Source organism: Myiozetetes cayanensis, unplaced genomic scaffold (genome assembly GCF_022539395.1).
Source record: "Myiozetetes cayanensis isolate MyiCay16 unplaced genomic scaffold, myiCay2020 scf9, whole genome shotgun sequence".
NCBI classification, from domain to species: domain Eukaryota; kingdom Metazoa; phylum Chordata; class Aves; order Passeriformes; family Tyrannidae; genus Myiozetetes; species Myiozetetes cayanensis.
The window spans coordinates 6,246,100-6,267,741 of NW_026088185.1; the positions used below are offsets into that span (position 1 = coordinate 6,246,100).

At 44.4% G+C, this 21,642-nt stretch overlaps 1 protein-coding gene across 1 annotated transcript in view; it reads right to left on the reverse strand.

Moving 5' to 3' along the window:
• The window catches only part of ABCA12 (ATP binding cassette subfamily A member 12), an 82,633-nt gene that overhangs the window by 25,279 nt on the left and 35,712 nt on the right, over nt 1-21,642 (reverse strand). Inside the window, exons 15-33 of the mRNA XM_050339867.1 lie at nt 20,930-21,103; nt 19,887-20,051; nt 18,638-18,839; nt 17,920-18,059; nt 17,227-17,346; nt 15,994-16,084; nt 14,503-14,682; nt 12,935-13,250; nt 10,314-10,428; nt 8,677-9,006; nt 8,133-8,202; nt 7,897-8,031; nt 7,037-7,192; nt 6,089-6,266; nt 4,374-4,592; nt 3,535-3,731; nt 2,977-3,137; nt 1,793-2,017; nt 553-691 (exon numbers count right to left, since the gene is read on the reverse strand). Coding sequence (XP_050195824.1) covers nt 553-691; nt 1,793-2,017; nt 2,977-3,137; nt 3,535-3,731; nt 4,374-4,592; nt 6,089-6,266; nt 7,037-7,192; nt 7,897-8,031; nt 8,133-8,202; nt 8,677-9,006; nt 10,314-10,428; nt 12,935-13,250; nt 14,503-14,682; nt 15,994-16,084; nt 17,227-17,346; nt 17,920-18,059; nt 18,638-18,839; nt 19,887-20,051; nt 20,930-21,103 — 3,313 coding nt within the window. The remainder of the gene's footprint in view (nt 1-552; nt 692-1,792; nt 2,018-2,976; nt 3,138-3,534; nt 3,732-4,373; nt 4,593-6,088; nt 6,267-7,036; nt 7,193-7,896; nt 8,032-8,132; nt 8,203-8,676; nt 9,007-10,313; nt 10,429-12,934; nt 13,251-14,502; nt 14,683-15,993; nt 16,085-17,226; nt 17,347-17,919; nt 18,060-18,637; nt 18,840-19,886; nt 20,052-20,929; nt 21,104-21,642) is intronic.

Consider the following 21,642-nt stretch of genomic DNA (forward strand, 5'->3'; position numbering starts at 1 on the left):
TCAGAGATAGGGGTGTAGCTTGATCCTTTTCTCAATGTGAATTTATCCCACTGTCTGGTCCTTTTGGCTCCTTTACCATACTACAACATCTGGGACACAGCAAAAAGTAGCAAGGAGGAGCCAGCTCAGAGCTGTGCTGCTTTTCCAACAGCCTGAGGGGTTTCCACAAAGTTTCTTACCAATTCTGCTACTTATGGAGAAATAATCCTCTACATCTATTACAGCAATTACTTTCAGAGGTACACATTTACACTGTCACCCACACGCTGTATTTGATTAGCTTAAAACCTGGATCAATTTAAAGGAAGGCAGATGCAAACAAAACCCCTCTGTAATTTATCCTGTGATTCAGACTGCTCCAAACCAGGGGATCTAAAGAACTGATGAGTGCTGTATTTCCAGTGATTTATTGGGTTTGTGATTCCTGGGTGGATGAAATGTGGTTTTCAACAAAGAAAGAAGATAGGGAGCTCAAATCAGTCCATCTGTCACTGTTTGCATCTAGATAGATAGGTGATAGATCTGGAATAAAACCTGGAGGTAATTGAGTACCGTCTCTGTCTCTGAAGGTGTCTGTGCTCACAGACATTCCGTCACTGCCACTTTGACCACTGGCTCCAGGCAGCTGGTGGGGCAGTGCAGCATCTTCTTGCTGGTCCTTCACCAGATCTTTCGTTAGATTGAGAAACACCTAGAGCAAGGAAATATGAAGGAAAATTTGTCCAAATGACTCCATTTACCAAAAAAATAACTAGAATCCACTCTCCTGCTTCAGAGCTGTAGCTGGTGCAGCGATTGTGCATTACAATCTTCTTTCTATCCCCTTTTTGTTCTGTTTTTATCACTGTAAAATTGTTGTCCAGCTCCCTGTCACCTCCTGCCTCCTTCTGCAGCAGTGGAAACTCAAACCTTTGCAGCTGCCCCCTGGACTCACCTTGTCCTAGAACCACCTGCTCTGTGGCCAGTGCGTAGGTGTGAACAGGGCTGCACTTCAGCTCAGGCCCCACATAACCCACTCCCTCCACACCCACACAGTGAGCAGCACACAGAAGTTCTCTGCATGGCAGCAGGGAAGAAACAGGGAGAGCTGTTTCCCTGGGATATTTTCCCCTCTAGCCTCTGACAGCCCCCCTGCCTCCAGGCTGGGAGTGTGCAGCCAAGCTGCACGTGGTACATGATGTATAACTTATTCTTGCTGCCTTGGGAAAACACCTTAAAAGCAAGAAACCATTTCTGAGTGGAAAGGTAACAATCTCCCTCCTTCCTTTCTTCAAAACAAGGGTCATCACTGCTCATAATTTACTTTTTGTTTCGGTTGCAATTAAATGTATTTATTTGGCCACAGATTTCCCATGGGAAGAAAGGTGCCTGCGCTAAGATACACCAGGTGACTCACTTGTACAGCACAGTGATTTCAGCATTCATGCTCAGGTCCACTGTTTAGATGGTCTCCCTCCCATCTCCAGAGGCATGGAGGCCAGGAGATAGTTCCAGGGGAAACACATCCTTGCCCTCCCTCCTTAGCCTAACACCAGTATCTCATTTTCTGAGCTGTAAGCAAGGTGAGACAGTAGCAAACTTTGTGCATTAGTGTATATATACATTTATGGATACACCCACACACTCCTGTGTTCTCAAGTGTAACTCACTGTAAAACCAAACCACTTCTTCCCTGCCTGGAAATTCCACATCCAAAATGTGCCACCATCTAGCCCAGGAAGCAGAGCTACACAGCCCTGTGAAATTAATCTCCATTACATTTCCTTACATGCAGTGGCTCCCGAGCTCATACCTCTTCCACAGTCGTGTTTGAAATCCCATAGCAGCCAAGGTGCAGATCATTCAAGCTGCTGTCCAGGGCTCTGAGAAGTGCCTGGTAGGCCCCTGACACTGTGGACTTGAAGGGGGGAAGCACGTACACAAGCTCTCCACCAATATCCTCCTTCAGATAAGCCTCTGGAAGATGGGACTGGATGAAGGAGGTCACTGCTGAGGTGTCACACTCCTCTATCATGTTCTGAAAAAGGAGGAAAACAACCTGTGGTCACTGAGAAGGCTGTGAGGTCTAACTTCCTCCTGCAGGATGTAGCCCACATCCTGTCCCAGAGCATAATCCAGAAGTGATCTCAGACCAGGTATCCAACATTCCAAGGTAAATATCACAAGCAGATGAAAGTGGGTTTCTGTCCCTTGAAAAGGGATGTGTGGCACTGAGCCCATCTTGGTCCATCCAAAACCTTGCTGGGCTCCCTCTGCCTACAGGGGTTGAGGATGGGCTCAATCAACCACTCTGCACTGGCTCGAGGGTTTTTGGTACAACAGAGAAAAAGCCTGGCCACCAGGGAGCTGTCATCTGAGCTTGGCTGCCAGCACACACGCACTCTATTTCCCAAGAAAAACAGGGCTTGCACATGGGTTTTTTTTCGTTTTCTCTATCTCTACTGCCAGCAGTTTGGAAAAGGAACTGATCTCCCATGGTATCTGCTCATTATTCTGTGTGTTGGGCCTACCAAGAGCACTATAATGAACACCAACAAAGTTCCTCTCTCCTTGCAAGCAGAACACTGCCTCAGGCCAGACAGTGTGGATGGACTTTTCCATCTGCTTTATTTCTCTGAACTCCAGAGTTCACACTCTGCATCCAGCCTTGTCTTTAACCCTCAAGGACCCTGTTCTCTTTTCAACAAAGCAGAGCACTGACATTCCTGTTCCCAAGCGCCATGGAGGCTGTTCTGGTGGCCTTGCTGGAGAGCGTCCCTCTGCTTTGAGGAAAGCAGGGACACATGTTCTGTGGGCAGCTCTCACTGAGAAGCAGTGTGCCCACATCCAGATCCTCAACAGCTCTTTGGTACTGCTATCCTTGGATCTGTCACTCAGCTCCTGTCAGTACAGCTGTAAGTGCCTACATCCCTCAACAAGCCTGGATGGCTCCCTCAGAGAGAGAACTCCAGCTCTAGGACCAGCTCAGACACAAACCTTCTTTTTGGTGAGTGTCAGGTGGTATCCATCACCAAATGTCTCCTTGAGGTAGAAAGGTGAACCACAGCACTTGAGCCCTCCATGCTCTAGGAAGGCGATTCGGTCGCTCAGAACTTCGGCTTCATCCAAGTGATGTGTTGAGAGAATGATGGTTCTGCCTGGAAAGCACAAAGCTGATGTCAGCCACCACAGAATGAACATGTGGTTACCTGAGACAGGTGAAAGCCTTGCTGAGTGAGGGGACACTGAGTATCAGGTGAAAATCAACTGCATTTTTTGGTAATTTTTAGTGATATTGAATGAAAGGCATCAGTAGAGAGAAGCTGAAAGTTACTGTATTGAAAATTGTGTGTTATGGTAAAGTTACTTTTCAAATGACACTGAATTTACAGGAACCAACCAGGATGCACCCTCTAGACCTGCAAAATCCCAGCCTCCCACAGTTCTTTCTTTGTGCACTCCAAAACCCACAGTTCAAAGCCACTGATCCCATATTTGCAAAAGCGGCACAAAGTCCCCGTCGCCACTGGGCAGCATCTCATTTAGTCATGGTACCTTTTTTGTTCTTGGAGATAATTTCCCAAATACTCCTCCGGGAGCATGGATCCACCCCTGTGGTTGGTTCATCAAGTATCACCACCCTTGATCCACCCAGGAGAGCAATGGCTATGGACAACTTCCTCTTCATCCCCCCGGACAGGGTGCCAGCCAGCTTGTGACGGTGGCTGTACAGCCCAGTCTCCTTCAAGGTCCTTGAAAACAAAGGAAAAACAAGCCTGAAAGGTTGCCCTTCAGGCACCTTTTAAAAGCAGGGAATCTGAAAATATCCCAAAAGACCCCCATAACTGCAAATGAAAAACTGCTCAAGTATGGACTGCTCTACTGAGTGATCGCAGAGCAGGGAGACGAGTCACCCTGTAGCTCAGTCATTGGGATTTTAATTTAAAACATTTTTTAGGATGTTTTCAAAGTTTCCATCTGACAAGTCAAGGTTAAAGGCTCAACCCCATCAACGGAGACATCAAGATCCAAACTCCCTGGGATTTTCTGGCTGCTTCACTTCTCTGCAGAACCAATAAAGCCAACATCATCTTTCTGACTGCTTGATTACATCTTTTTCTGAGGAAAACTGTAAAGCAGCAAGGACTAGACCTTTAGCCCTATAAATTCATCTCCAAAGAATTACCACAGAAGCTTGTAAAGCTCCTGGAGAAGAGACACTGTTTTCTTACAGCCACAGGTATCAATATATTCCTGCAGTCAGACCAAGGTATCATTGGAACCTTAAACTTGATCTGCAACTCTCCTCAAATCCATTAATTTGTGCTTTGCAGTGACACTGGCACTACCACACAATAATTTCTATCCCTTTTCCAACCCTGCTGTTTTTATACCTCTTCACTTCTTGGTAGAGCTCCTCTTTACTCCAGTGAGGGACTTTGATGTACCCGTAGAGCAGCAGGTGTTCCTTCGTGGTGAGGTAGTTAAAGAGCACGTTGTGCTGCATACACACCCCCATGTTCTTCCTGATGACCTCCTGGTCAGTCCTGATGTCTTTGCCACACACAGAGATAGTCCCTGACGATGTAGGGAACAATCCAGTCAAAATAGATCTGAAGGAAAAACAAATAGAGAGGGAAGTTAGAAAAAGGAAAAAACCATAGGTAATTTTTTTCATGTGGTCCTGTACCTGCCATCACTTACAAGGTTTGCTTTTATCATTCCTTCCAGCCAGAGGCCATTGCCCACTGTGTCTCCTGCTGTCTGACCATACTCTGGCAGTGTGGTGGCCTATTAACATCCATGGACATCCCTGCATCCTTCTGTGGGAATGTGAGGGCAGGCACCAAGCTCACCCACTGAACCCTGGCTACTTCTCACTTCTGTCTTCTTCAGCCTTCCTCTCCACTGCACATTCCACGTGCCAATGCTCATGAATGCCCTCGATTCCAGGGTAATTACTGGGAACTCACATAATGCAGCTACACTCCATTCTTTGAGGTTTGCCTGCAGCACCCAGATAGCCTCATATTGTAACCACAACTGAGACTGAAACCCACCTCTTCATTTACTAACCACGGCAGAGATGGAAGACTGGTTTCACTGCCATTACTAATGAGAAATGGGAGAGGACTTCCAGACAAGACACCTCACAGTGGGCAGCACTTTGATCTAGTTCAGTCAAATAATTACCCACCGAGAAATGGCCAACAGACCGGATTCCAACACCCTCTGCTCAGAATAACTACTTGCACATTACAGCTCACTTTTGGAGCTGTCCTGGAGGAGATTCAGAGACAAGATGTCAGATTGCCCTTCACTTTCCCAGAGCCTTTCTCTCTCCTAGGACTTTTAACCATCATTAAAAAGCAGTAACTCGTGACCTTAGTCAGGATTTGAAGTCTGCACTAAGTTTCAAGAAAATTTTATACTTTCCTGCATATCACCTTTGCCTACACTTTGCAAACAGAATATGAGATGAATTGATAATAGCTGAGATGAAGCACACATCTGTCTTACTGGTTTTGGCTCTTCTGAGGCTTCTATTTATCAGCTTAATGTTGCTTTCAGAGATACGCACATATATATCAGTGGAGAAATCAAGTTCTACAGGTCTGTTTTAGTGCTGTTATCTAACAAGTCAAATAATAATTTATAAACAGCAAGGCTGAAAGGCCAATGCATTAATCCCCTGCCACTCCAGCACAGCCAACACATGAGCCTCTACAGCTGAAGTGTATCTTTATTAAGTTTTCTTGCTATTTTCACTTCAGTTTTGGTGTGTGCACAAGCTACCCACAGCTTCCAGAACAGCCTGGCACCAAAGTGCCTTGGAACACCTGAGTAGCTGCTGTGCTGGGTATTACAGATGTCTCGCCAGATTAAAAAGCATGTCCCTAAGCAGCAAAGAACCTTTTAGAACCTAAAGAATTCAAACAGGTACAGGAACTCCTGAGGTCATCCATGAGCCAGATAAAACTACATGAGAGAGATTTGGCCTAATACAGTAACTTTCTCAGTCTCCCACCACTGCCCAGCCCCACCTGCTCTCTCCTTCACCCAATCCCACCCCACAGTATAAAAAAGAGCTGCTTTAAAGGATACTCACATGGTTGTAGTTTTCCCAGCTCCATTGTGTCCCAGCAGGGAAGTGATATTCCCCTCATAGAAGTTGAGGCTGAGGTTGTCCACTGCAGCTTTGGATCCATAAAGCTTTGTTATGCCATGGAGGGATACTCCCAAGGGGAGATCAGTGGGCTCCGGTTCCAGGTGAGGGTGGGGGGCACCTTTGACACCGAAGAGAAGGGGCAGAGGGCAGTTACTGCACTGCAGCAGCTCTTTGCACTACTTTTCTCACCTCAGAGATAAGCAGGGCTTTAAAAACCAAAATACAGCCAAGGCAGGTGCCTTTCATCCAGGAACACTGAGAACATGTCACCGGATCTGTATCATTTTGAGCTCTCCAGGATTTCTCCTTTTCACTTCTGCAGCTTCTAATCACTCCTGACAATAGGCATTAATCACCTCTGAAAAGGTCTCATATCTGGATGTTTCAGAGTACCTAACTTAATTTACACTAAGCAAGCACAGAAAATTAGAGGACACACAGAAAACTGCTGAGTTATTTTCAGTTAGGTACAACCAGCAAGCTTTTCTGTGTGAGCTCACAATATTTTACAGGCTAAACATGTAAAGAGATGAACAGAGAAGCACAAATCCCATTTGCCAAGTGGAAACCCGTATTTGCTTGCACAAACAAAAGTGTATTTCTCCACAGAGTGTTGTAGACAGAGATATGCACGTAACTGCCTAAATACAACATATATGAATATTCAAGGGACAAGCAGTACTGGATCTCCACAACAAATAGGAAGAAAAAATATAATTTAAAAGCCAAATCTCCATTCATGTAAGTACCAGCTTCCAATTTTTCCTGTGCTACAAAGTAAGGATCAACAGATAAATGTGTTTTCTGAGTATGGTGCCCCCTTAGAATTTTGGCTTTGTTTACTTAAAATAAAAGTTATTATTGCTACCCCATGTAGTATCCACATACATATCTTATTGTTGAAGGTGACTTCTTTCCTTAACATCAGCCTGGAGAAGAGAAGGCCTCTTTGTTTCTCATTCCAGAAGGGGAGGTAGCCGTTGTATTCGATCCAGTAAGATGGAAGCAATGGGAAATACCAGGGAGCAGCCATGCCATATCTACCTGCAGGAAGAGAAGTCTCATCCAGGTGTCTGTTCCCCAGGGAGTATCACTATTTGGGGGGCACTCAAAAAATAGCCAAAATGAACTTCACAGAGATCTCTCCCCTCTTGATGTGCTTATGTGCTACTGAGACTTGGTAGAGAGTTTGCCAGATTGGCACAATAGGAAGCACTCCCTAATTTGTTATTCAGAGTAACTCCATAGCTGGAGGGCAGGAGTTCTTTACGTTTTCCACTGGGTAGATTTCCGTATGCCAGTGGACTGCTTCATTAGGTGGGGAAGAAAAGCAGAAGACAAATGTACTGGCTCTTGCCCAAGGCATGAATTACTTTTTGAAATCAAATGATGTAAGTAACACAACTCAAAATCACTCAGCTGACAAATGCAGGCCAACGTGCTCCATTCTCATTCTCACCTATCAGACTGCAAACACATGCCCCTGGCTCCTTGGCTTCAGCTTCTTCAAGAGACCCACCTACCCATGTGATAAGCTGAGGAACCCGAATTCTCCCCTGCTCTGCTCTGTCTTGGTGTCATTAACAACTCAGATATCCACTAAGTTGTGTTCTCTTTGATCTAGAACAGAGGTATCCTGTGTGTGCAGACTGTCTCACTGCCTTAACCACTGAATCAGCCACTGCTGTGTGTGCATTGTTTTCCAAAAGAGATAGTACAGCACCACCCTCAATGCTTTTTCTCCTTACCTGGGAAAACATTCCTTATATACCACCCCAGGATGAAGTAAATGAAGGAGTCTATCAGAATGAGCCAGCACATCCAGCCAAAGGAAGTATTGTCTCCAATCAAGGGGGACTTATACATGTTGTCCCACTGCAGACCTGCAGAAAGGAGTTGGGAAATAGAGTCAGAATCCATGTTAGCCAGTGAAATGTCAGCACCAGGGGAGCTCAAGGTCTAGTTTTGTATACAATAAACATACCTATACCCTGTGCCTCGTAGCGAGCAATGTATTGACTTGCATAACTGAAGGCAGTTGGGGACAACAGGCTCTGGGGAATAAACAAAATGGAAAACAAAGAACTTATTAATTAGTCTCAAAGAAAAGTCAAGTCTATTAATCAATCAGGTCCCCCATTACCTAAAAAATGAGCAGAGTTTGTTTCCCAACAGTCACAGAGTGCTGGACCAGGCTTATGATGAGAAGCACTACTGGTGACAGGCTGAAATGTCTCCTTACATCCTGACTTTCTTCTGCTTCCACACTCAGGACCCAACTTCCTCCTTCACACAGGGCTTTATTTTAAGTTTTTGCAATAGAGCACTGCTTGAGAATGACCTCCTGATGCCATGTGGTTAATTATTCTACCACTTGCATTAATAGATGTCCTTTCCTGAATTTGGTGACTCAGAGAAAACAAGCCTAACTTCTGGAACCCAACATCTACCAATACTGACCCTTGACAAGAAACAAAGCTTTACATCTGCTTCCATGGCTAGGAATGTCATGGAAAAGCAGAACTTACCAAGAGGCTCTTCACAGAGAAGCTCAAGTGATTCTCAATGACAAGCAGCACGATGAAGGGGAAGAAGGTGAGGATGTACACAAGGCTGCCCACCAAGGCTGCTATGTTGGTGTTGTTGAAGAAAACACTGATGAAGTAGCTCATGGCTATGATGGACAGGCTGTAGTCCATGAGGTACAGGAACAGGAGTGTTGTGTTTGTTTTGGGGAGGATGTCACCCACTTTTAGAACAATAATGAGGAAGGTGACAGTGATCAGAAGGAAGATGGCACACTCCACAAACCAGGCGATGAAATGGCTGCTGGCATTAACACCCATCATCTTCATGTACTACAGAGAGAAAGGGGAAAAAACAACCACAAAACACATCTGACAGAAATGAAGAGATCTTTCTGCTAACACTGAATGATTTGCTTTTTCAGCTCCTGGACAGGTCCTGCAACCAAACCATGCTCTTCCCCACTGTGCCATCCCCTGTGTTTCTATCCAGGGAGAAACCACACACTCACACTCCTGGAATGCCCAAGGCTTGCAAAGCAGTCTATTGCAAAAGAACAGATAGGATCTGCAGGTATCAACTGTCACAGCTCACAAGCTCCAAAGCAGCTTCTGGCCTTAGATTTGTAACTTTTCTAAAGCATTTTGGTTATTTTTTTTAAATTATCCTAATTGGTCCAGTGGCTTGAGTGTAAAAGCTCTCACCAAACCATTTCTCACACAACCCCAATTCAACAAATAATAGCTGAATTACCATGGTTACAAGGAAGCAATATTAATTTATTAAATTAGCTGATGATCAAGTCTCCAAGACTGTAAATTTATATTGATAAATCCAAAAGAAACCATAGATGCTGGCGTCTTCTTGTAGATTATTACACAGATAAAAAGGTGACTGACACCCTGGTCCTTAGAGACAGGGAAAACGGTTCCCTAAATTAGAGTAAGGGGCTGCCAGGGAGCCCCTGGGATTCACTCATCTTCAACCTCATCACAGGTCACACACAGAGTGCCCTTTTGAGAAATGTTCTTGGTGAATCAGTATTTGTTTCCATGGTGTCAGATAAACCCCAAATCTGCTCGAGCTTTTGTTGCTTGCTGAAGCTTAGTTTTACTAAAGTTCTCTGCTGTTCATCTCTATTGACAGTGATCACACTGAAAACCTGAGATAATCTAATAAATTCCCTCAGCCTCAATGTCAGTTCTTTTCCAAAAGGCAACCTGCAGAACTTCATTTCAGAGGAGCTGATGTAATATGTAGCACCTTCTGAAATATTAAGTATAATAACATCAAGGATAGGAAATAAGTCACTTTTCATGTCTTTGTCCCCACTAGGTATGACTCAAAGTCAATTTTTAGAGAGCTTTAAATCTTCAGAAAACTTGTAATTTTTGTGAGGTGCCCATGTTTCCACCATTCAGAGCTGCAAAGCAATATTCCCTCCACTTAAAGGGAGTTTCTGTGGCTTTGAGCTTGGTTACAAAGTCAGAATTCAAACGCTGCAGGTCAAAAAATCGGTACCTGGAATGTTTTCCTTAATGCTTGTTTTGCTCCATTTGATACTGAACATGAGACACAGTAGCCACTAATGAGGAAAATCTGTTTATAATTTTGCACGCCCCAGAAAGTTTCACTGTACCTCATAAAGCCTCAGATCTTTCTCTTGAACAAGTGTTTTAACAAAATCAGCTATAAACAGCACCCAGGCAGCCATCAGAGCAAATGGAAGAGAGTAGGTCACGCTGGTTAAGAACCTGTAAAAGGCAAATGCAGGCTTTAGCTGAATACCAAATGTTCTGGGGATTAAGGTTTTCTGCAGAATATATTTTGCAGAACAATACTTTGGCACAGGAAAAGACATGCTTAGATTTCAAAACATGGAGTAAAATTAATAATTACCAAAAAAAAGGAAAAAAAAAAAAGACTCCTTTGCCATTGCACTGGATTTTCTATTCATGAATCCCCTGACTGCTCAAAATCTTTTTTCTTTTTTTTAATTTTTTTTTTAATTACAGAGGGATTTCCTGATGCAGTCTGGAAATTTAGCTCAGCAGCACCACTGGCAGGAGCAGGAAGCGCCGTGGGCAGTGGCATCTCCTGGCTCTCTGATGGGCTGTATCCCATTTGGAAGGATCACAGCACAACCAGCCCTGACTCCCAGTCCTGTGCAGAGATAAAACAGTCAAATGTTGCTGTCAGGACATAGTTCCTAGTTTATAGTCTTCACTTCAAAGTGTCTGTTCTGCTATCCCAAAGAACAGGTATTGAGGATCCACGTCACATTTCTTGGCTCCTCACTTCAATAGAAACCTTCTTCCAGTGCCAAATGTGTGCAGAAAAAAAAAAAAAAAAAAAAAGACAACAATGGCCAACATTAAATTTGTCCTTTTGTGATGGAAAGCAAGTTTTTATAGCAGGAGATTCCCTTCATTGCATCTGCAGGGCTTATGCTTTCCTCCTTAATTTCTAAACCTGGTTTCAAAAACACAATCAGTGTCATTCCTGGAAAAAGCTTAATGTACAATAACAGTAGAAAATTAAGATACATTTGGTTTTAATTTTTTTTTTTAACCTGTAAAGCTGAAAATTTCCCATGAACCAGTACTTCCAGAAATGCTTCCATGAAAAGGCATTTCAGTAACTCTACTGGCTCTTTGTTGTTTGGGTTTCTTTTTTTGCTACCACCTTGTGCATGATCTCTAGTTATTAAAAATTCAGCATTTCCCAACACCTTGTGTGCACTGGTATATTTATATTCCCTCCTTTTCCCTACAGGATGGCAACTGTGCAATAACAACTGATAAGCAGGCATTTTATGATGACTTCTACTGGATGCAAATCCAAAGCCTTTAGGTATTTTAATAATTGAGCAAACTCATGTCCCTCTGAACCTAGGGTGGGGAGGGAAACCTGAAGGCAAGAGGTTTTCCCAGCAGCCCAACAAGGAAAAGGAGTAGACAGCATTGTAGTAAGTGCTTCCAGCAGCCAGTTAATCACTGTACAAAACTCTCTCTCAGCAATAATCCAGGTATTTGCTGCAAAACTTGGTTTGGGTGCTCCTTGCCTGCACTAGCGGGCACTTTGCTTGTAACTACCCTGAGAAGAGGTCATGGGCCTCCAACTCTCCTGAGTAACAGCTGGGACAGAAGATTCAGGGCTCTGCTATAGCTTCTAAATGGCACCTTACAGCTCCCAAACAATCTTTTGGCTCATGCAGCTGACATGGAGGCTTTTCAGTGCACTCTGCTCTCAGGTCCAGTCTGTTCTTCTGATCCAAACACAGGGAACAGCAACCACCCAACCTTCCGATACACCTCGCCGAACATCCTTCAGTGCTCTGTGATGGACGCTGAAATCCCTTCCCTGCGTGTTTTCCACTCAGTTTGGCCACCAGCTGTGGTCAGGGTAACAACTCTGAGGCAGTGCCACATTGCCAGCTTTCCCACACAGACCAGAACTGCCTTGCCAGAGGGGCAGGTCCTCAGCTGTGGGAGATTCACTTCTCTCTACTGCGTTTGGCAGAGATGCTGTTCATACTGGCTGCAGATCTGACTCAAGTTGAGGGAAAAGGAAGATGATCCAAAACTTTTTGATCTGCTTGACCATCCAAAATTTATTCTGGGCCCCACACTGCTCTGTCAACAGGCTGTTAACCCAGGCAACTCAGTGCACCAAAAGCCTCCCTGTCCTTGCTCATTACTGCAGAGATGAATGGTTCAATCTCATCTTCCCTCTTATCCTTCTTAAAGCATCCGAGTGCCACCTGATTGAGAGTTACTCAGTATATACTGAACGTTATGTAGAATCTCTGGAATGAATAACAAATACCACAGCTGGACAGCAATCTCTAGGAACAAAGCTCATAAACCTAGGGATGCTTTTTTCTCAATAAATCCATTTTCCAAGTTCTGCTGCATTATCTGCATGTAAACACCTGCAGAACAAGCCAACGTTCATGTTTAACCCAAGTCCTGCCAGCTCTCAGTTCCATCATGGGTAGTAAAACACGGACAGGGAATGTTACCTGCTGTAAAACCTATAGTTACCATGACAATCCAGACACCTAGAGAGCACTGAAAACAAAAGATTAGGCAAACCAAACATAGACCATTTACACTAGAGACCAAAATTCCCTCTTCTGTTCAAACCTCTGGGGAAAAAAAGGCCCCACCAACCGAAAAACAAAAACAAACATCATTTTTATAGGTCAGACAAGATGAACTTACACGAAGCATGAAGAAAAAAGCCACCCAAACTTACATATCCTTGTTGTAGCAGGGGTAAGGCATGGCCTGGACTTGAACTGCTATTTCCTCTGGTTTCTTGCCAGTCTGTAATTCAATAATGGCCCTCTCAATGCTGTCCTGGATGTAAATGAAGGCCCGGCTGTAGATCTGGCTCTGGGAGGTGGAATTGTGCGGGCCCACGGTCCAGATGCGCTCCCGGATCCTGTTGGTGGTTTGTGTGATCCTGCTGCTCATTCGGATCGTGTAGTTGAGCACAGGAGGGAGGCTCAAGGCCCCAGGAACTGAGGATCCAGGGCTGCTATGGCTTGAAGGCAGCTTGAAAATGATACCTTGGAAGAGAAAGGGAAAAGGCTTTTTCCTTTGGAGTTGACAGCATGGGAGTAGCACACACAGATATGTAGGAATTCCCTATTTTTGTAAGCCTTTTCTACATTTCACTTCTTTGCTGCACAAATAACGCTCAAATGGGCTGACACTTGTCATGACTGTGCCCAAAGGAGCTTCCTATCAATACAGCTCGTGTCTCCACGCTGTAACATAAAAGCCTCAGGAACACAGTGCTGACAATTGTTGATGACCTACACACATATTTCTGGGCCCACACAAATTCCTGCAAAGTTGAGAGGTCTAAGACTATAAAAGCTTTGTAAGTTCCTGTTTGGAAATTGCATTTATGTACAGTTTGACAGACAGGAAATTTTTTGCCTTTAAAATGTCTGTTTGAGTAGAGGTAACACCACAGAAGTTTTTCTCTCCACAATATCTTTGCTGATTATTCCATATATAAAACATATGATGGAATGGAGTGGATGACAAACAGGGAAGAAAACTGCTTTTATGAGAACAAACATTATCAGGGTTTGAAGTTCCAAGAAAAGCAAGTTTCTATCACCTCCTCAGTTATGAAGTACAAAACCAAACAGGTCACAGGAATTATAAGAAAATCTTAATTGAGGAGATATTGGCCATTGTTTAAAAATTCAGATATATTTGTATTATTCAAATTGCTGTAAGTTCCTATTCCCTGCTCCCTCCACTGCTCTCTGCAGTCTGATCTGAAGCTGCAATCCAATCCCATTGATGTGAAAAGTGTGACTGGGAAGACCCAATATAACAGTATAACATTATGGTGCTTGGTTGGAATATCTCAAGCACTTTATGACTTCCTAACAAATTGAACTGTCTCATATTTGGACTTGATGATCTTAAAGGTCTCAGGGATTCTATGATATCTTTTTCAGTTAAAGCATCTTTTCCCATGGAACCTTGAAATAAAGTCATTGCATGAAAAGCCCCTTAGGGCAGCGGAATTTTGTTCAAACTGAGCATTAACCAAGAGAAGTGACCAGCTGACCAAGAAGAGTTGTAAGAGAAGAGGAGGTATAAAAAGGAGAGTGTAAAACACTCCATAAGGAGGTCTCAGGATGCAGGCCCCACACACATAGTGGATCAAAATCAACTGCTGTGCAGTGGGAACTGTGACCATAACAGTTTGTGGTGAAAAGCCAGATTTCTTATGCTGCACTCCCACCCTCTATCAGCTAAATTTAATTCACAGGGGGATTTGAGACTGTCACATACTTGCAAATAGCTCATTCTTCAGAAAGAGCTTCTTAGCCACCATTTCCATTTCCTCTAAGTCCTTGACTGCCTGAACACGATTGAACGAGACGCAGGAGGACACGTTTACAGCGAGGGTAGCAAGAGTGTTCAGCTGATCAACAATGTCACTGTTGTTCTGTAATTCCAGCCGAATATCATCTGGAAAAAAACCCCACAGACAAAACCATCAGCATCACTACAATAGCAAAAAATCCATCAGACCATTCCACCCTGTACACTAACGATGACACCAGAAAGGAAGAATAAACTGCCCATCACAGTAAACATTAAGTGTAAAATACATTTCTTCACTCAGCAGTGCAATGAAGGCATGTTGTTGACCCAGTTTTTATGTTAATCATTTGTAATATGCTTGTGAGTTTGGCTTTGGGAGGATGCCAGCAGTGGGATGTGACAGCCATCCCAAATCACAGGTCCCTCCTAACAGCACACGATGCTCACCATTCCTTCCACACCTTACGGTTATGGGTGTAACCACCTTGCCTGGTGAGCTGCTGTGTCTCAGGGGAGCACAAGCCCATCAAGGCAGAGCTGTGTGTGCTGTGCTGATGTGTGGACTGAGCCTGATAATGCAGTTAATGAAGACACTGCTGTTTGCTGGCAGGTTCTAAAGGTGGCTGCACAATGCAGGGAGCTAACAGGGAACAGCTGCTGCCGGCATCACGGCTTTTGGGGAGTTAAGAAAGGAATTGTTACTCATGGAGTAAAACAGGGGTCATCATGAACAGGATGTAAATGCCCTTCTGACTACAGGAGACCATAACTGCTCTTGGCTGCTGCTGGTTTCACTGGCATAGCCCAGATTCATGTTAAGATGTATGGCCACCCATTGAAAGAGCAGGTAGGGACAGTAGGACAGGGAGAAAGAGACTGGGATCCCCTTGCTGTGCACTCACGGCGGGCGATGTATCCACCACCACTGTTAGCTGGTGACTCTCACAGTCCACATCAGCAACTCTCCCCTTGAGGGACCATGCAAGACCACCAGAGAACAGCAAATTCCAGCACAGCATCTCCTCTGGCTCCATCAGCCTGGGTGCCTTTATCTGAGCCCTTGCTTTTCTGCTCTGGAGAACTTTTAATTTGAACCCTGTTGCAATGCAAGTCAGCTGTCCACAACACTTCCAGCAGTCCCAGGTAGCTCATTTAAAGTCCTAATTACAGCTAAACAGTGTCCTCCAGTGGCCACACACAGCGGCAGAGTCTCCCATCCCACTCTCCCTTCAACACCCAGGAGAAACATCTCTTCACAAAGCTCTGTGCTTCCTAAGAGTCTTTTCCCACAGACCACAAGATTCCTGGATCAGAGCTGAGATTGCCTTGCACTAGAGCATCCAACACTGGCCAGAGAAGAGCAGCACTATGGGATGTCTGCAATTTGGTGCCTCTGGAGCTCCCAGACCTGAAGTACAAGTAAGAAAGAGGGCAGCACACACAAACACAACTTACCCAGTTCGTTTATTTGGCTCAGCAGTTCAGCTGCATCCAAATCCACCATCATCTTGATAAAAACCTGCACAAAGGGATTCTGCAGAGTGTTCTATCAACAAGAAAAAAGAAAAAGAAAAAGCATCAGTTTGACCAGAAGCCTCTTGAGCTTATTCAGTGTATTTCTAAAATGTAGCAGCCCAGCTGACTTAGCTGAGCATTTGTACAACCCCCTCCTATTCCTTTCCTGACCTTCCATATTTCACTCAGTGTATCAGGACAGGGAAATGCCAGCAATGAAAATGTCATACAGAGCTCTCTGAGTTCAAGTTATTGCTTCTTGGAGTTAAGAGAGGATGCCTGCTGAGTCTCCTCCAGGTACTAGAGTCCCGGGAGAAAAACTATGGATAATCTAAGTTATTCCAGAAGTGCAGTAAACTTCCCTTGTGTGTGTTTTAAGTCCTGTGAACACAGCCAGAGCTTGGAGATCAGCACAGATTTTTGTCTGGCTGAATATTTCATTATTCCACCAATGAGTGCAATCAGCAGAAGATATTTAATTTCACTTTTGCATATTCCACTCTGGATTTTTCTCTTGGTGCCACGGAAATTAGAATGAATTCCAGTCCCTGAAATTAACTTCTGATGCTTTAGGTTTCCAGGGGTCTCATTTTCTTAGTTTGTAAGAAAAGGAGACAATTTTTACTAGAGAATGGGAAACAAGTGTGTCTAACATTACAGTCTACTGCTTTCTGTAGCCAAGCAAAGCTAGGCTCCTTAGGAGGGGAAAAAGAAATTTTATTTACATTCAGTGAGGTACAAAACATCTTCCAGCTCTTATATGTGTACCCAGAACAACATGCTTATTATAGATACTGTTTCATTTTGTGAAAAAGTCATTTCTTGCCTGGTCTTGGCTGGCTGGATCACTCTATCAAGCAGAAAGTTAATTTACAAACTGAAGAGCGTTCCCTGCTCATCTCAGCCCTCCAGCCGGCCCCAGCATGGCCAGTGTCAGGGAGCACATTACAAACAGATCATTTGAGACAGAGGATGTGCCTGGCAAGGAGAGGCAGTAGGGTTTCTGTTAAAGGAACAGGCAGGCACAGGCACTGGGAAGTCCAGGACAGAAGCCTGAGAAGGGCCTCCCCACATGACCTCAGGTGTCTACGGAACTGCAGTTCATTTCAGTGAGTAAATCCATCCTCCCAGTTCCCTCCTGGCAAGAGAGATAGTGGAGGTAGGATCTCATACCTTGATCATTGGAACTGTCTGGTTTAACTTAGCCAGGGAATGAATGATGACAGGAGACTTGTCCAGCCACTCTTGGGACTTCAGGGCTAGATCAGCCATCTGCTCCAGGGTTGCATTAGACTATAAAAGAAGCCCACAACATAAAGGATTAATTTATTCATTATCTTACAGATTTTAATCAATAAATATATCAATAAAGCAGCTGAGACCAAATTTGGTTTTCTCAGGATTTTTCTTACCATCCCATCCCTGTTTGGCAAAATGCCCCTTAACACACTGAATTTGATGAAAGTACTTAAAATATGGCCCTAAAAGTGCCATTTAGAGCATGTCTTGGATATCAGCTTTCCTTCTACCACTGGTCTGCTTGTGAACAAGCACTGGTTAAAGCATTTGTCTTGAGAGACACATCTCTCTTACTGGCTGAAAATATGGGGGTGAAACTTCCTAAACCGGAGGCCTTATAAAAATCATATTATAAATAATAGACCAATGGCGTTTTTCTGGGGGTAAGATTCATTCAAAGACAAAAGATGAACCATAAATCAGCAAGGAAACTAGGAAAAGAAAGTTGGATTAATACACCCAACGGTGAGAAAGCAGGCCTGTGCTTCTCAGAGAAACAAGCCTGTGCCAGATAAATTACAACCCTTTGGAGTGGGTGTACCCTGATGTCCTGGAATAGAGCCATACCTTCCTCATGATTGCTCGAGTTTCTGGGGTATCTGGTGTGAAAAGGATCTTCCCAAGCACCATTGGTTTTAAAAAAGACCAAATTAAAGCTCCAGTCGGGGTCTTGACCAGGTCCAGGTAAAAGGATAAGCAAAATGGTGCTGCAAGGGGAGAAAAGCAAACAAATTGCACAGAGAATAAATAGATCAGACACAAGAAATCTACCAGCGTATTTTTCCCCCATCTACCCAGTTTGTTGCTGTGTCCAGAGAATGACTTCAGGGCCCTCCTTCACTAACTGATCTAATGCATCTTGACAAAAGCAATCCACCCCCAAGATCTCCTGTTGCTGAACTCAAAACAACAAGAGTCTCACTGTTCAAGCCAAGATTATCTGCTCGAAGGTTAAATGGAGTTTTGTGAACTCAGAGGAGCTAATAATGTCACTACAGTCAGAAAAACTACACATCAAGAAAAAGCAGTGACCTGTCGAGCCCTAAGACCAGACCATCAACAAATGGGAGACAGTGCAGTGCCAAGCACTGCTCTGCTGCACAGGCAGTTCTCCTTTGAATATTTATGGAAATAAAGCTCCAATAATTAGGGCAGTGTAGATCTTCAGCGAGCATAAATAATGAGCACTTGGAGCCCTCAGAGACACAGAGGGGAACAGCTCAGCACTACATCTCTCTGGAGACAGCAGAGAAATGGTTTTGCCCTAGGGAAAAGCCAGACTTACTGGAGTCTTGAGGAATCCCGTATTTCCTCATCAGCTTTTGGACATAGACATCCTCCACGTCAGAACTGTTGCTTATGGGGTCTCCAAAATCTGGGAGCAAGGACTCAAAGAACAGGGGTGTGATCTCCTGGTTGCAGAGAACTTTTGACATGGACTTAAATGTGCCACGTGTTATCCTAAAGGTGGCTGGTTTAAATAATGCCTGCAGAAAAGACAAAATGCAAATAAATCCTGCATGATGAAAGGATCCCACTCTGAGAGAAAAGAGAAATAACAGAATGAGAAGGTAAGGACTGATCATGTTTACACTGCCTCTACAAAAAAAAAAAAAAAAAAAAAAAAAAAGGAACTTTCCATAGAAATAATGCATTTTTTTGGCTAACCTCTGCTGTGCCAGTGGTGGCAAATTAATTTCCAGGTGTGAGAGCCAATGTGGGAAGTGCCTATAATGTACGCAGAGCAATTCCCTATTATTGACACAGACAGACCCTGCACTACAACATAGAATTTGTCACACAGATGTGCACATTCCGTAGCCCCACCTAGTCCATGAATGCACGTGGCTCTACAATGTGCAGGCCAAGTGATGACCAGGAGTGATTCCTGTGATCTGTATTCTCAATGACTATGGATCTGAGAGGGACTGGGCATGGTGCTGGATGAAGATAGTGCTCCCTGAAGTTGCTGCAGCTGTCAGAGCAGTAATGTGTTTGTACTGAATGTTTTGGGCAGGCTCGAGGCTTTAGGTGTGATCTAAAGCCAGAGCAATTTTTTGCTGTTAACTTCCTGGTTTTGCCTTTACTGGACAGTTCCCCAATTGTTTTCACCCGTTGACCCTCCCAGTATTTTTATGGAAGTCCTCCCTCCTTCACGACCCCTGTATTTTTGCTCCAAGTGTCCCTTCCCACAGCGCGTGTTCCTTGTGTCCCCTTGTCACGAGCACATGCTGGTCGCACTGCTCCAAATCAGAGCTTTCCCAGGAAGGCAGCATATCATCACAGAATGGTTTGGGTTTGAAGGGACCTTAAAGATCACCCAGTTCCACTCTCCTGCCATGGACAGGGACACCTTCCACTAGACCAGACTGTTCAATACACCGTCCAACCTGGCTTTGAACACTGCCAGGCATAAATTTGATAGAGATTTTTCTTGTTTTAATGTGGTTTAATGTGGCTTCCAGAGTGGGAAGTTACTGTGGAAACTGTTCCAGTGGTGTTTTGCCTCTGAAGCACATGCAGACTACACGTACCTTGGTCAGTGGCATTTTCCTAGACTGCCGGAGCTTTTTCAGGGAATGAATAGCTTGTAGCAATGGATCAACACCAGATTCAACCTGGTGTCTTAAGTACTTCATTTTGGTCAGAAGGCCTAACATCTTGTCCATGGGTTGCTGAAGTTCCTTAGGGAAAAACATCTACAAGAGGCAGGAAGAAAATCAGTTCTGATTAGGAGGAATCTGTGTGCACATGCGTTTACACACCTATATTGTGGTCATTCAAAGACAAGGAGTGTGGGACTTTCAAAACTGTTAGGAGGCTTACAGGGTGGATGTCCCATGGGAAATGAATGGGATTTGTATTCCTAAATCCCCAAGTGCTTTTGCCAGCCATTCCCCTGACTATTACATAATCTGAACAGTGCACATTTCCAAACACCCACAGTTGGGAAATGTGTGTCAGCTACTGGCTGGGATACAATCAGGTCTCTAAGTGGTAGCATTTCACACAGCATAGGTGTCAAACACTACAAGTAACTTTTGACTTGAGCCCAAATTCATTGGCATTCTCGTTTAATAAGCATTTTTAAATATGTACTCATTTCTCCGTGGATGTTCTCTTCTATGCTGTTTCTACAGCTGTGTCTGTGGGATATTTGAATCATTTAATAACTTTGTAGTTCGAAATAGATAGGAAAAAGATATTTTACAGGACTTTTTCCTGGGCTTTCCTTTTCGAGGAATAAAAATATTTAGCCCAGTGCCTTATTTCTGGGTCAGTTGGGAACGTTCAAGAGGTTGTCACAGCACATAAATGATACCAGCAGACAGGGAGGCATTTAGAGTAGGTCCAGTGCCTTTAAATGAGGTTTGCTGGTTTACACCAGCTGGGTTTCTCATTTATATCCACACTGTCACAGCATGGATTTGCAATAAAAATTACTGCATGAGCAAAGACTGATCTTTGGCTTGTGTAAATCCTCATAGCTTCTGGCCACTGCAATGGTATTTTATGACCTTTCAGCCACTGCGTGCAGCAAAGACTACAGAAATCACTCCACAAAGCCAGCACTAACCTTGTACAAGAAATTGTAAACGTCCAAGTATCGTAACAGGGTGACCCCCAGGATGTAGGTCCCACGAGTCCTCTCAGAGAGAGAGAGTTTGCACAGCTCCTCTGCCACTGTTCGCAGCTGCGGGTCAGCGGGACGGACACTGCAGGACTCCAGCTGGAGGAGCTGAGACACGAGCTGTGTTTACACAGAGGGAAAATGGATTTGTGAGGGGTGGACTGCACCTCCACTATGCATGGATTAATCTTGCCGTGCTGTTATTCTTTCCACAGTGTCATATTTCAGCCCCAAGAACCAGGAGATGCCTACCCATTGCTCCCTCTCCCACGGAGAAGTCCTAAGGATTGTGTTTTACTACCCAGCTTGCACAGTAGTAAAAGCTTTTGTGGTTTCAATTTCTTACTGACTGATGCATGTGAAGTTTGGAAAAGAGCTCACTCTTTGGGGCTCAGTCCAGACAAGATGGCTGGGAAGCAAAAGCATCTGGAGCTCTGCTTGCACAGGAGGCTGAGGAAGGCAAGCTCATCTCTCATCCTGGGAGGCTATTTTTGGACTCCGAGTGCTCCCATGAGATGTGGTTACAAGTGTCTTTTCCATCTGGACTGCGACAACTTCTGAGCACCAGGACCCCACCGAAGGCCCTGCCCAGCCCTCATTAGTCTGTCCCAAGTGAACCAAATCCTGCCACGGATCAGAGCCCTCCCTCCCCAGGCAGG